Source organism: Schistocerca cancellata, chromosome 2, assembly GCF_023864275.1.
Source record: "Schistocerca cancellata isolate TAMUIC-IGC-003103 chromosome 2, iqSchCanc2.1, whole genome shotgun sequence".
Lineage (NCBI taxonomy): Eukaryota > Metazoa > Arthropoda > Insecta > Orthoptera > Acrididae > Schistocerca > Schistocerca cancellata.
The window spans coordinates 389,317,062-389,331,388 of NC_064627.1; the positions used below are offsets into that span (position 1 = coordinate 389,317,062).

Sequence of the window (14,327 nt, forward strand, 5' to 3'; positions counted from 1 at the left end):
TCAGTGTGAGGCTTAACATACAAAAATGATGCAGAATTCACAGTTATATTTATTTATTTATTTCATGTTACGTAGATCCTGGAAGCAAGGATATGGAACATGTCAAATTGTACATAGTTCAAGCATAACTTGTATAAATACATACAATAAAGATACAATGTAAATAAAATCAATAGACAACAGCATGATCAATAAACAGAAAATTGTTTTTCACATATTAAGGATGTCTGATTGTACACACCTGAAATAGATCTTATATAAATGCAACAAAAAGATACAATGTAAATAAGATACCAACTAAACAACAGCACATTCAACTAACAAAGTTTTTGTTTCACATGTTAAGGATGAGTAATATATAAAGGAATCAAGATAAGTTCACTATACCATGGGAAATACAGAAATACCAATAAACAATTTTCATATGCCTATTCAAAACAAAATTAATTACAAGCATCTACAAGAGTGTCTTTGATAGACACCACTCATTATTCTGATGGCTTTTTTTGTGCAGTGAAAATTTTCTTTGCAAGAGGTTGGTTCCCCCAGAATATAATAGCATATGACATTAATGGATGAAAATAGCCAAAGTAAGAAACCTTAATGGTATCTAGCCACTGAAGCCACTTAAGCAATAACCCGTAGTGCAAATATTGCTGAGCAAGTGTTTTCTGAAGATGAAGAATGTGTGTCGTCCAGTTAAATTTGCTGTCTATATAAGCACCCAGGAATTTTGTAACCTCAACTTTTTGTATTGCTTGATCTCTACACTTAATGTTAATTTCTTCCAGATTTCTTTGTACAGTATGGGATCTCATATAAAGGGTTTTATCTGTATTGAGTGAGACCATTTGAAGAAAACCAATTTACTGTATCATTGAAAACTTCGTTTGTAGTTTGTTCAAGATTGTTGTCTGTAAAATCATCAATTAGAATTGTAGTATCATCTGCAAAAAGAGTAAATTTACTCTTTGTATCAGAACAAAGTGGGGGAAAAAGAAGTTCCTACAGTGATGCTGTAATCCAATTCTCATTTGACATGATAGTTTTTCCTAGTTTTTAATCATGTTAGGATCAATATTCTATAGTGTGGCAGTTGAAAAGGCGAGTTTTGGGTTGATCTTATTATTGCTTCTACTTCCTGTCTCCAGTTACATACAATCAAGTTTTTTCCAATAACTTCAGTGTTCCATGTTTGGTAAATATTTTGTTGTGATCTTCAGTGTTAATGATAATACTTTTTGTTCTGAGATCTTTATCCAATACACCAAATACTCATTCTGAGGGAAGGAAAGGATGACAAATAAAGGGAAAAATAGTTAGAGATCTGACATTCCTTGGAGCCTTTTTTTTTTTTTTAACCAGAAACAGCACATGGTCGAAAGACATTTTTGTTTTGTCCTGCACAGCTATCTGCAACAAGACAAATGGCAACAATGAAGTCCAACTCCCCATTTTGGAGTTTTCAGAAAGATTACCAAATGCAGCAGAACCTATTTGATCAGAGCCATTCATTTTATAATTATTTCCTCATGTATTACAGTGCAGGCTACTTTAATTACACTACATGTTTTAATTCAGGTAGTCGACTGATGACCACAGATGTTAAGTCCCATAGTGCTCAGAGCCAGTTGAATTCAGGTAGTCCGTTACTGTGTAATAACTTTTATTTAATAAAATTTTTTTTAGTTGTGTTTAGAACTGTCCAATTGTGTCAGTATCTTTTATTTTTTGGGGTAATTTATTATATAATTTAACGGCATTGTACAATAAGCTCTGCTGAGTTTTAACTTTATTTTTCCCCTCTAGATGCAGATTGTATTGGTTTCTAGTTTCATAGCTGTGTACTAAAGAATTTTTCATATAGCAGTCAATATTTGTTTTTTCATGCATAATACTTTGAAAAATGTATTCACAGGGGACAGTTAGGATTTCCAGCTTTTGGAAATGTTCAAGGCAGTGAGATCTACTGCCACTCTTCGTTATTATACGAATTGCTCTTTTCTGTAATTTGAAAACTATTTGAATATTTTTACTGTTTACTTCCCAAAATATTATTCCATAGCTAATAATAGAGTGGACATAAGAAAAATATACAGATCTGACACATGTAGTATCACACACTGCAGTCAGAATTCTAAGAGCATAGCATGCTGTAGCGATTCTGTTACTAAGTATTTTAATATGTTCTTCCCACTTTAACTGACTGTCAACATGCATACCAAAAAATTTTGTGTAGTCTACACATTCTATAGTTTCATTGTTTAAGTTAAAGTTGTTATAGTGTGGATATTATTATTATTATTTTTTTTTTTTTGCAGACGTAGTAGTTAACAGCATTTGTTTTTTGTGTTAGTTTATTATTGGATGCCCCTCACATACACTGTTTAGTGTTTGTTCGGCTTTTTCTTTCAGTGCATCTGGTGATTTGTCACTGATTAGAACATTTGATTCATCTGCAAACAATATTGTTTGTCCATGCTTGATGCTCTGTGGGAAGTCATTTATGTAAATGAGGAATAGTATTGGGCCAAGGACACTACCTTGTGGGACACTTATATTTACATAATTTGGGTTTGATGTATACTTCACAATATAGTTTGAGCAACCTGAAATATGTGAGATTTCAGTTATATGTCTTCTGTTTTTTAGATATGACTGGAACCACTTTTTCACAAGTCCCCTTATTCCCAGTTCATCTAACTTATTGAACAATATGTTGTGGTCTACTGTATCAAATGCTTTAGTTTGATCAAGAAATATACCTGTGTTGTAGTTCCCTTTATCTAATGCTTCTAGAATGTGTTTTGTGAGGTGTGCTGTTGCTGATTCTGTGCTTTTCCCTGATCGAAATCCAAACTGGTCAACAGACAGTAAGTTGTATTTATTTAAATAATTCATTAGCCTATCTTTCATAATAGTTTCCAATATTTTTGCAAAGCATGATAGTAGAAAAATTGGCCTATCATTTTCAATTTTTCCTGCATCACCTTTTTTGAAGAGAGGTAGTAATTTCGCATATTTTAAATAGTCCGGAAAGTAGCCCTGCTTGAAAGATTGATTTATAATATCAACTTTAGGTGGAAGTAGGCTCTTGATACAGTCCTTAATTATAAAAATAGGGACTTCATCCAGACAAGCTGAGTTTTTGTTTTTCAGTTTGCTGACTGCTTTATAGACTTCTTCCTATGTTGTAGGGAATAACACCATTGAGTGTGATACACCATTATTTGGCTTTTTGACCTTAGGGGCTGTTAGAAAACTTTCCTATAATTTTATTCCTATGCTATTAAAATAATCATTCATATAGTTTGCCAAATATATAGGGTCTTTTATTAGAGTCCCTTCCTCTTTGATTTCCAAGTTTGACAGATTCATTTTCCTGGTACCAGTTTCCTGCTTCACAATCTTCCATACTGCCTTATTTTTGTTTTCAGCAGAGAGCACCAGTTTGGTTATGAGATTTCTTTGCTGCAAGCAATATTTTCCTATAGGTTTTCCTATATCTTTTATAAAAGAGTGGGAAAGCAGGATTAGTTTGGCTGTGTTTAATGGAGCTCAGGTACTTTAGTGTCTCAGATGATTTTTTGATGTCTTTTGTGACCCACTTGTTTTTTCCTGCTGTTGATAATGGACATAATACTTTAGGAAATGTTTCTTAAAAATTTAATTTAAATAATGTCATGAAATTTTTGAATTTTTCATTTGCATCTTCCTCTGAGTATACTAAGTCCCATGTTTGTCCTGTTATCTGTTTGGCAAAATCATGTCTATTTTGTTTAGAAAAAATTAGTCTGTAAATATGCATTTTTCTTTGCTTCTTCTGGAGCTACTTTTATATATTCATTTTAATAATTACACTCACTGCCAAAAATTCCATACCAGCTATTAACAGCTGAATTCAGCAACTTATTTTCATTGTTTCAGTCCACATTATTAAGCTCCTTTCCAAAAAGAGTTGTAGATGGCTCCTGTTACGAGCCTGGAATTGCTTTCACACACTTGTAAATACAAACTCAACAGCATAACACAACCTATATTACCCAATGTATTGGCTACTACTCTCCTGTACAGAGTATTTTGTTGTTAGATCTGTTATACTGGTTGGAGTCAGACATAAAATACAGATAAACTGAAATCCTAAACCTAGTTCAGACATCTAGCAATTCAGAACTATGGAACCCAGCAGTCCAGAAAAGTAAAGTAAATGGTAAATAAATTTATTTACAAAACTGAATTTTGATATAAAATAGCATCTCACAAGTACTATCTTCATCATTCAATTGATACATTCATCTAAATCAATTTAAATGTGTCACTCTATCACTGAACAAGGGAGAGGAATACTTGGGTGTAATGATAATCAATATAAATGTTCCTTAACTATGCAAGTGTCATAAAATTCTGTGAAAAGTGATTCACTGGGAAGAGTTTGACATTCTGGAATGTCCTTATCATTGTTGCTTCTTTTTTAGTTCTTCCAGATTATTATATGAGTTAGACCATTCTATTCTCTGAATGTCACTCTAAAAACACAAAATTTGTGTGTCCCATAAATATTACATTTAATGTTTTCTTACTTCTCCAGTTCATCCTAAGATTTTTTGACAATGTAAATAAAGGAGACATGATTGCATAGTATCATGAAAGGTACTTTTATTTACAAAGCCTATGAGTGTCCCTTGGGTTACTGAGTTAATTTGGTAAGAAATAGTTACAAAATGGTGGCACTACAAAATAAATCCTCAAGATAAAACTTCATTGCAGATTAAAACACTGTGCTGGACCAGGAGATTACTCTGGAATCTTGCTTCTCGTGGAAGAACGCTAGTGCAGAAATGTATGCATGAGAACTTCTGTGAAGTTTCGAGAGTATGAAAGGTATACCGACAAATATGAAATGAAGATTTAGTAGTAAACACCCAAATGTAATCTGCAGTTTAGTTTGAAGCCACTGTGAATTGCATTAAGGATGGTTACTCTGATTTGAAGCTGGAAAGAACAGTTACAGTAGTAGTCAGTAATCAAAGAAGGGAAACAAAAACTGAAGATAAGTGAAATAGAGCTAAGGCAGAGTGTTAGCATTCGGTTAAACAACAACAACAACAACAACAACAACAACAACTACTACTACTACTACTACTACTACTGCTACTGCTACTGCTACTGCTACTGCTGAGGCCCACAGGAACAACAGTGGCAAATCAGTCTGTAGGTTTCAGGAATGCCACTTCTTTGGAAGGAGAAGATAATGGACAACATTTACCATTTCATCAACTAGTAATTAAGCATGTTCCTCCCATGATGCACAGTAATAAAAAGTATTAGAACATAGATATTTGTTCCCTATTGATGTAATGTAATTTAAATCCTTCTGAGCTATAGATTTAAAGGAACTACAGTATAGAATATTCCACTTCAAACAAAAGATATATCAATGTCAAAATAAGTGTCATACTGATGCATAGTTTGTGTTCTGTAACATTTTGTTCCACTAACATATTATTTCATTTTGCAGGTTGGCTTTATGATATTTCTGGAAGTTACGATCTGTCATTTTATTTAGCGGGACTATTTATAATTTTATCTGGTCTCCTACTTTTTGTGCTGCCTGTGTGTAGATGGTGCAAAAAATTGAAGAGTTTGAAGAATGTCAGTGGAAATGAAACAATAACCTAAGCAGTGTGATGTTAGTGCTTAGATGTTTGCTAGTCACCAGCTTTTGAAAATACCAAGGACAATTGACATTGCTGAAACTAGTTTTAGAGTGCCTTGTATAATGTTTAATATTATACAAAAATTAATAACTTATGGAGTCATATTAGTTGCTACTTGTTACTGTAAAAGTCATAATTTTACTCTGTAAAATTGAGATTTAAATAATTGTTAAATACATGCTCATATTTACTGAACTTTGTTTACTGAAGATAGGACTGCCTACATTCATCAGACTGTGAAACTAGTAAATAGTGTTCACTAAATTCTCAACAACTGACATTGGTTTCATCCATTCACTATTGATTGGGTGCTTGTCAGTGATAGATTTGTAAAACCTACTTTACTTCCTTTAGACTAGATATTTTGTATCACTGTGCTTTATATTTACCTCCTTTTAGTAGTTCTGCTAAAATTGCACACTCTCCAGGGGGCTTGCAATACTAGGTTCCTCAATTTCAAACTGGGTTACTGTAAAACAGTTTTTTGTATGGTTCTGTGTTTGAACATATGACCAATTGTAAATTCTGATGAAATTTATTTTACTTTAATTTTTATTAATAAGGAAATAATTCCTTGTGCAGAAAATGATGTAATAGCTGTTAATCAGAAACAAACACAGTTACTAAGGTGTGCCAGAGGCAAACACTTCAATAAAGCTAGAAAATAATAATCTTCAACAGACAGTCACGGATGTTAAAGCGGTTAGAAATTTCTACTTGATACATGAGACCATTACTGTGGTGAGGTGCAAATATAAGTTTATGGGGCAAATATAGGGTGTCTATAAATTAGATTTACAACATTAGGGTCTAAAAACATTAAAACCCTGCTAGGTTATGGTTTGCAAAATGTGGAAAATAGCTCAGTTTTCTTTCGACAGTCAGTCATATCAATGTGTGCATCCTTAGTGTGTACAAAAGTCAATCAGTATTAAATGTCTCTATGCATGCTCCAGGAACTCCATGGCGACATGTTTAAGACACACATTTGTAATGCATTTAAAGTTCTGTAGGTATATAATCTTGGTTTGTTGTATCTAATCCCTTTCAAACCACATAGGAAGAAGTCCAATGGAATGAGAACAGGTGATCAAGGCAGTTACAAAGTCAGACCATCTTGTCCAGTCCACCCACCCATAAAATTTTCAACCAGAAGTTGAGCAACCCTTAGGAACCTTTAAAGTGGTACCCCACCTGCCGAAATGTGGTATCAAGCTTCAGGTGCTTAAATTGTGGCGGAGTGGACACTCTTAACGTGTCCATGTAAACATCACTGTTGAATGTAAGCTTACTGAAAAAGAATTGACGACAGATAAAAATGCACAAGTTCACAGCGCACCTTGACGTTGGGACTGTCACTTCCCATTTTATGTGTGACATGACGACACTGTGATGCCCATATATGAACATAACAGTTCAGTTTGTTGGATAACAGAAAAGTTGACTCATTGAAGAAATAAATCTCTCCCAAAAAAATCATTGTTCTTGTCTAGCATATCTGCTGCAAACAGTTTATGCTGAGGTTTGTCTATGGGTTTTAGTGCCTGAAGCTACTGAACCTTGCAGAAATAAATATGTAGCCTCTTATGCAACCCTTTGTGGATTGTTGATTACAGCATATCTGACACCGGATACCAGATGCACTGATTTTGTTGGATTCCTTGCAAATGCCTATACTGTGTCCACAATGGTCTCTGAAACAGATGGACGACATGCCACCTGTTATGGAGAACACTGTTTCCATAAATCACATATGCCAAGCCTGATTAGTTGGTAAGGTTTGTCATTCCACTCCAAACAGAATGCAAAAATTTAGCTGCACTTCAATATTGAGTATGTATATATAAATCAGGCTACACATTTAGCTTCATCCTGTGACGCCGACTTTTCATGTCAAATCTGCACCTGGAAAAATCAGACATTAGAAAAACAGAGTTACCTTGTAACATGTTGAAAACAGTTGTTCTTTAGCATTGTTTTGAAGTTAGTAAGGTCTAAAGCTGTTAAGATAATTTAGACACACTCTATAGTTCTTTCAACTAAGAGATCCCCCAACATGTTTCGTGGAACTTTGTCATGGTACTTCACTGACTTGCTTGTGGTTGAGGTGATATCTCTTGTTGGCAGGCTGTGCTGAGGGAACCATAAATGGAGGAGTAAATGTCCAGCTAAGGAAGCCCCTACACTTTAATGACGACGTTTTTACTTCAGATGGCAATGTGGAAACTTTCTTTTCCTTTGCTGTTAACAGTATGCGTAGCAGCTTTGTAATAGCTTTTAAATCTTCATCTGGAAAAAATCTCTTAAGAGCATACCTGTTTAAATACGTTCTTGGCAATTATTTTTTTATTCAGTTTCTTCCAAAATACTGAGTACATGAACACTTAACTTTAAACGTCTTTTACTAAGTCACAGACTGTTTCATTAATGCTTTATTGCCATGTAATTTAACATACAAATCAGTAAGTATGGCTATCTCGGAACTGAATATACATTACTTTGTTTAAGATTTTAATACAATTTTTCATGGTTTTATTAACATAGGTCATAACATCTAAGGGAAGCTTGTGACATCATCTTCTTGCATGCAGCCATCGATCCTTTGAAGTCCGCACACAGTGAGACAAACATTTGTCACTCTTTCATTCTTAAACTAAACTGAACAGAAATGTATCCCCTGTTGTTTCATTGTGTCTAAGGTGATTGGTTTGCTCTGATCTGCCATCCTGTGTATTAGAGTTATTACATTGTCATACTAGATTCAAAGCACTTATGTTTATGCCCCATTGAAATTACACTAAGTTTTGAAATGTTACTGTACCACTTCTTCTGTATAATTTTATTGGTGTTTGCACCTATATTCTAGGCTCCATGTTCAACTACATATTCCTCATAGCCTTTATAATTAAACAATTTGACTTCTAAAAACTCATTGCATGATGCCTACGATCTTAGCAGTGCTAAAATATTATGTTTATAGTTACTACATTTCAATTAGTACTCTCTCTGATTACTCGAATGGGACATTTACAATTTCTAATCTCCTGTTAGACAAAATGACTGTAGTAATCATTTGGTTAGTAAAGTTTGATACTATATTCTCCTTAAAGGCTAGTAAAGCTTGCATCTTTCTGCCTTAACTGAAAACACACAGCCTCCCATGGTTCTGTTGGTTGATTTATATGCCCAGGTTATAGATTCATAGTAAAACTAATTTACCACAGCTAAATACTCTAGGGGCAGTTACTTGATCAGTACTCAGATACTTCCTGCCAAAAAAAGCCTTGCTTCAGCAAGACAGCTTGCAAAGGAATGGCTTACATGCAGCATTTCCACAACTAATATCAATACATCACTATGATGTGAGACTTTTTCTCCAGTTTGTCAGTAAAACACGTTCACTATTTACTGGCCGGGCCAGATCTAGATCAATTCTCTCGATACTTGTTAGTTAGGGTAGCTCTCTTTGGCCATATTATTAATAAATACACTATACACAACCATTTAATGTATTTAAACTACACTATATTGTATTAAGTCCATATCTAGGTTGGAGATCATGTACAGTCATCAGCATTATCATTAATGAGGGAATTTTACTCCCAAGCAAAATCATAAATTATTTCCAGTATCTACATTCTTGCCTACCTTGTGTAGCGTAACGACGTAAGTTTTGTATTAATTATTTTCTTTTGACTTCTGACCATGTGCAGACTTAATCACCTACGTCAGTTACAAAACACTTCAAAATTATTTAAATTCTTTTTAAAGTTGCCTCTGAATGGTTCTTGAATGCAACTGTAATTAAAACATCATCATTTGAGTCGTATGCGCAGAATTACGTCACTCAGCCCAATTGGGTTGCACAAACTTTTTTCAATTTAGATGTCATTTGTTTCTTCTCAGAAATTATATTAATGCAAGTTATCTGCTTTAATAAATATTAAAACCACACTGAATAAACTTTTAAGACTCAAACTTGCTATGAACGTTGTCAAAAATTAATAATCTTGTCAAATAAATCGGTAATACTTCTTCCTTAATATAATTCTTCATAAATAAATTCTCGGAACACGTATTTAAACTTTTGTAGTATACACTAGTTTATTATCTTCATATATACTACATATAGGTGTGAACATGAGCCTTGACAACATAGGACTGAACATTTACAACATGGTTAAACTTTCTATGATGTCATTGTTGTAGAAACATTAAAAATTCTTATTTTTTCAGTTTTTAGAAGCAGGATGCAACAACTCAGTTTCAGGATCTTCTGTTGCTCTGTGGCTGTCGACCTGCGATGTATAGTGGCCAGCAATTTTCTCTCTGGTCCCGGCAGTGAAGATGCTGTCCCCGTTCGTTGCGCCGCCCTCTCCGTACATGAAACATAAAAAAAAATACAAAACTTTAGAAAATTCACAAATATTACAAATATTACAAAATACATAAACAAAACACTAAATTAAACTTATATTCACCTGCAAACTGGGCTGACACTGGTGGATGGGTGACGCTTCAGTTTCGTGTCCCACTACATACCCCACCCACAAGCTCAGTTTGTCAGGTTTTAACCAGAAATAACTTCTTCTATATACAATATTTAACTGTTAATATTATAAATTTTTCTCATATTTTCCATAATCTAAATTCCTTGGTCTTAGATAGATTCAATCCTTTTATGAGGATATTGTTGTGACTATTTATCATTTACTTTTAATTATGCTATTATTGTAATTCATAACTGAATATATGGAGATTACTCCTTTTCATTTAATAGTTGCTAGTAAATAATAATTTAGTACATTCTTTAACGTTGTTACATTAGGACAGAGCATTCAAATTGTGATAGGTTAGTTTCAGTTTTATTCATTTACTAGAGTTATTCTTTCCAAAACATATTTTCCTAAAGAGTTTCTCACAATAACTAATAGTACTATTTTACTTTATGTCGTTCTTTTCCATAATGCTTTATTTATGCATGAGGTCAAGAAGAAATCAAGCAAAACTTTCTTTAGAATCTCGGCACGGCTTTCTTTACCTTCAGACACTTACTTAGGAGAAACAAGCGAGAGAGCCCCGTTTGGTGTGTTCTATATTAACACTATTACAAATCTCTATTAAAGGCACTCTATGTTCTCGTGAGCTCTGTATGCCCGTGATCCCTAAATTAGTAACCATCCCCTTTGGTTCCTACTATCCGAGTAAATATAAAATATACAAAATTCCTTCTGACCTAATAACAAAAATTTCTTCCATATAAATCCCTTTTTAGTTATCTTTCCCTTTTCGAAGTACCGGTAGGTTATTGTAGAACACTTGTTTAAAGTTGATGTCATTTCTTTAAAATAACATGTAACTCACGAAAAACCTCACATGAATAAACTATGAACGCTCGTCCATATGTAACATATACTAAACATTAACTTATTTAGAAATGAAGGGTTTAATTTGATCAACAGTATATAATCCTTTAAATACACCTGATGAAGGTTCCATAAGAAGTAATGCTTTTGGATGTACAATCTTCTGAACAACATATGGACCTTCAAAGATAAAGAAGAATTTTCTACATTCCTTATTGATCTTCAAACTTTTAGGTTGAGATCATACTTATACAAGGTTTTCTACCTGAAATGAGGGTTCTATAGCATGTTGATTATAACTTTTAATTCTCCGTTCAGCATTTTTAACAATCTGTTCACGAATTTTGTCACTTGGAATGCATTGTTGGATCTCATTTACTGGTGGCCAAGGTAGAGCAGCTAGTAAAGGCTCACCTATAATTTGTTTCCCTAAAATTTCTATAGGTGATAAACCTGTCATTAGATGAGGCAATTCATTTAATATCTTCTTGAATTCAGGCGTTAGTTTGGCCCACCGAGTATGTTTATATGCACAATAAATTCTACATAATCGTCCTAATTCTTTCATGACTCTTTCTACTAAATTACTTTGAGGGTGATATTTCAAAATTAAGATACATTTGATTCCATATTGTTTTATCATGTCTTGAAACTTTTGACTAATAAAAACACTACCGTTGTCAGACATAAGTCTTTTAGGAAAGCCCCAGTTAACAAAGTAATTTTGAGTAAGACAGCGTATAACGCTTTCTGTATTCGCTCATTTCGAAGTATATAGTTTCACATGTTTGGACCAATATTCCATTAAAGCAAACACATAAGTAAATCCTCCTGAACTACAAGGCAGAAGGCCAAAAAAATCTAATGATAGTAGATCCCATAGACCTCCAGGAATTACAGCATATAATTTATCCCTTTAGTCAACCTGTACTAAAGGACTTTACTAGTTTTCCGAACTTTCTATGATAGTCACCTACAACTTGACCTTCATTAATTACTTGAGGATGATTTATCTCATTATCATTGTTGTGTAATTTCCGCATTTTAGGGTTATCACCCCGATTTTGTTGGCTCTCTTTATCTTTGGATTGACGTTTTATATAATAAAACTGGCTATGATTGTTGTTGTTAAATTTTCGTGGCTCTGAATTATTATTATTATTATTATTTCGAGAATTGTCATTTCTACCAAATCTAAATTTCTTGTCTTCCCGTTCTCTAATCTAAATATCCTAATAATTCGCAAGGTTGTAACCATTCCCTTTTTATCATTCTTTCCTTTACATAATACAGTAACCTACTAATTAGGACTTGTATTAGATGACTTTCAATAATTGGTTCTTCAATTAATTTAGCAGGGTTTAAATGCCATTCAAAGTAATTGCTATAACCTCCCCACCATTTAGAATAAGGAGGAGGGTCTACCAACTCTAAAGTTAAGTGTTGTTGTTTTCCTCTTGACCAATAATTTTTGTTTAAACTGCTTAACATAATCATCCCAGTCCCTAAATTAAGTTCTATGCAGTACTGCCCATTCTGCAGCTTCTGCTTCTAAGTGTCCTATTACAAATTGAATCCATTTTCCATTACTCCATTTAGGAGATAATGAAGTTTCAAAAGCTTTTATAAAGAATATAGGGTGAAGTTTGCCTCCTGGTTTGAATACAGGAAATAGACTTGTTACATTTGAATTTGTCGTTATATCATCTCCCTGCGAGGGACATAGTTGGATTTTGTTTAGATTGCAGAGACAAACCTCTTTAATAGAGTCTAATAAATCTCTACGAACAGTTTCTGTTTGCGTAGAAAATTCATCTCGTAACTTATCTTTATTTTTCTTTATTTCATTTACAACTAAGACATTGACATTATCTAGTCTCTTGGTTAAGTCAGTGATATCATTAAGAAAAGGAAGAAGACATGGATGTGCTTATTATTTTTCCCCCTGATATTCCTTACCAGTTTTAACAATATGGGTGTAAATGAGCTTCTTGACATTCTGTGATGAGCATAGTAATTTACACCACTTATGCTCACCAAGAGCTTTACTTTCAACAACATCTAATGAACCTTTCCAACTCATACCTACAGGGCAGCCATCATTGCTGTCCATGGGATGTGATGGCATAACAACTTCACCACTATCTGATCTATTTCTTCTGACATAGCTCTTAATTCTCTCTGCTGAAGACAATCAGTATCATAATCCTCCAATAATGGTAATATCATACTAATTAATGGGTTCCATGTTTCTATTGATACACATCGATTCTTCCTCCTGAGGACCATTAATGCAGTCATCCATAGATGAGTGTTATCACTGTACCTCTTAATGGTTCCTTTATATTTTCTAACATGATTATCTGTTCTTTCTCCTTACAGCAACTGATACTACTCTCAACTGTCAACAGTGTGTTTACTGTATCATCTGTCATTTCAGCTACAATTGCTGACAAGGCCATGTTTTTCTTTGCCCCGATAACATCCAATAGTTATTAACAGTAAACTGTGTAATAATTGTCAGCTGCTGGCATATAAATGCCTTCAGACTAGTGTACTGGATCCTCCTCATCAAAAAAATTCAGTATCTTCTGGATCTGCAGAAATCAGTAATCCCGCTGATTGTTGTACACCATCAGATACTATTTTTTATTATTGTTGGCACTCAGCTGTGTTAAAAATTCAGATTCATCATCATGAAGAAATGCTACTTGTTCTTCACCCAAGTGAACAACAATTTCACAATTATTTCTTTCTACAAGATATCTTTTAACATTTCCTTACCTGTTACAAAAATCTTTTGCTTCCTAGTGATGCATGTATCTCCATTATATCTCTTTAGAATATCCAGTTGTTCAAGTGAATTAGGGTATCATTAACTTCCTTTAATTTCTTTCCTAACATACTTGTTCCATTAAGGGATAGGTGGTTGACTATTTAATACTTCAGTGAGATGTTTTTCATGTGTAGGATCATCTAACCATTTAGTTCTATTTACATGCCATTTAAAGAAACATTCATATCCTCCACATTTCCTATCACATTTGTTGCCAAAATATATCTGTATGTTAAGCTTATCCTACTGTCATTCAGACCAATACTTTTCTTTAAATAGGCTAAAAAAATTCTTTCCAGCTAGTAAACTTACTCACTTCCTTAGTTAAGTATGAAATAAAAAACTGAATCTTTCTCTCATAATTCCAAGACTTGGGAAATGGGTCTTCAAATGCCTTTAAAATTACTG

At 33.6% G+C, this 14,327-nt stretch overlaps 1 protein-coding gene across 1 annotated transcript in view; it reads left to right on the forward strand.

The window, feature by feature from the left end:
- LOC126161804 (monocarboxylate transporter 13-like) overlaps positions 1-6,204 on the forward strand; it is a 227,381-nt gene extending 221,177 nt beyond the window's left edge. The window contains 1 exon segment of the mRNA XM_049917895.1: positions 5,519-6,204. Within this exon segment, the coding sequence (XP_049773852.1) occupies positions 5,519-5,679 (161 nt within the window). The 3' untranslated portion in view covers positions 5,680-6,204.
- Positions 6,205-14,327: the final 8,123 nt, after the last annotated feature.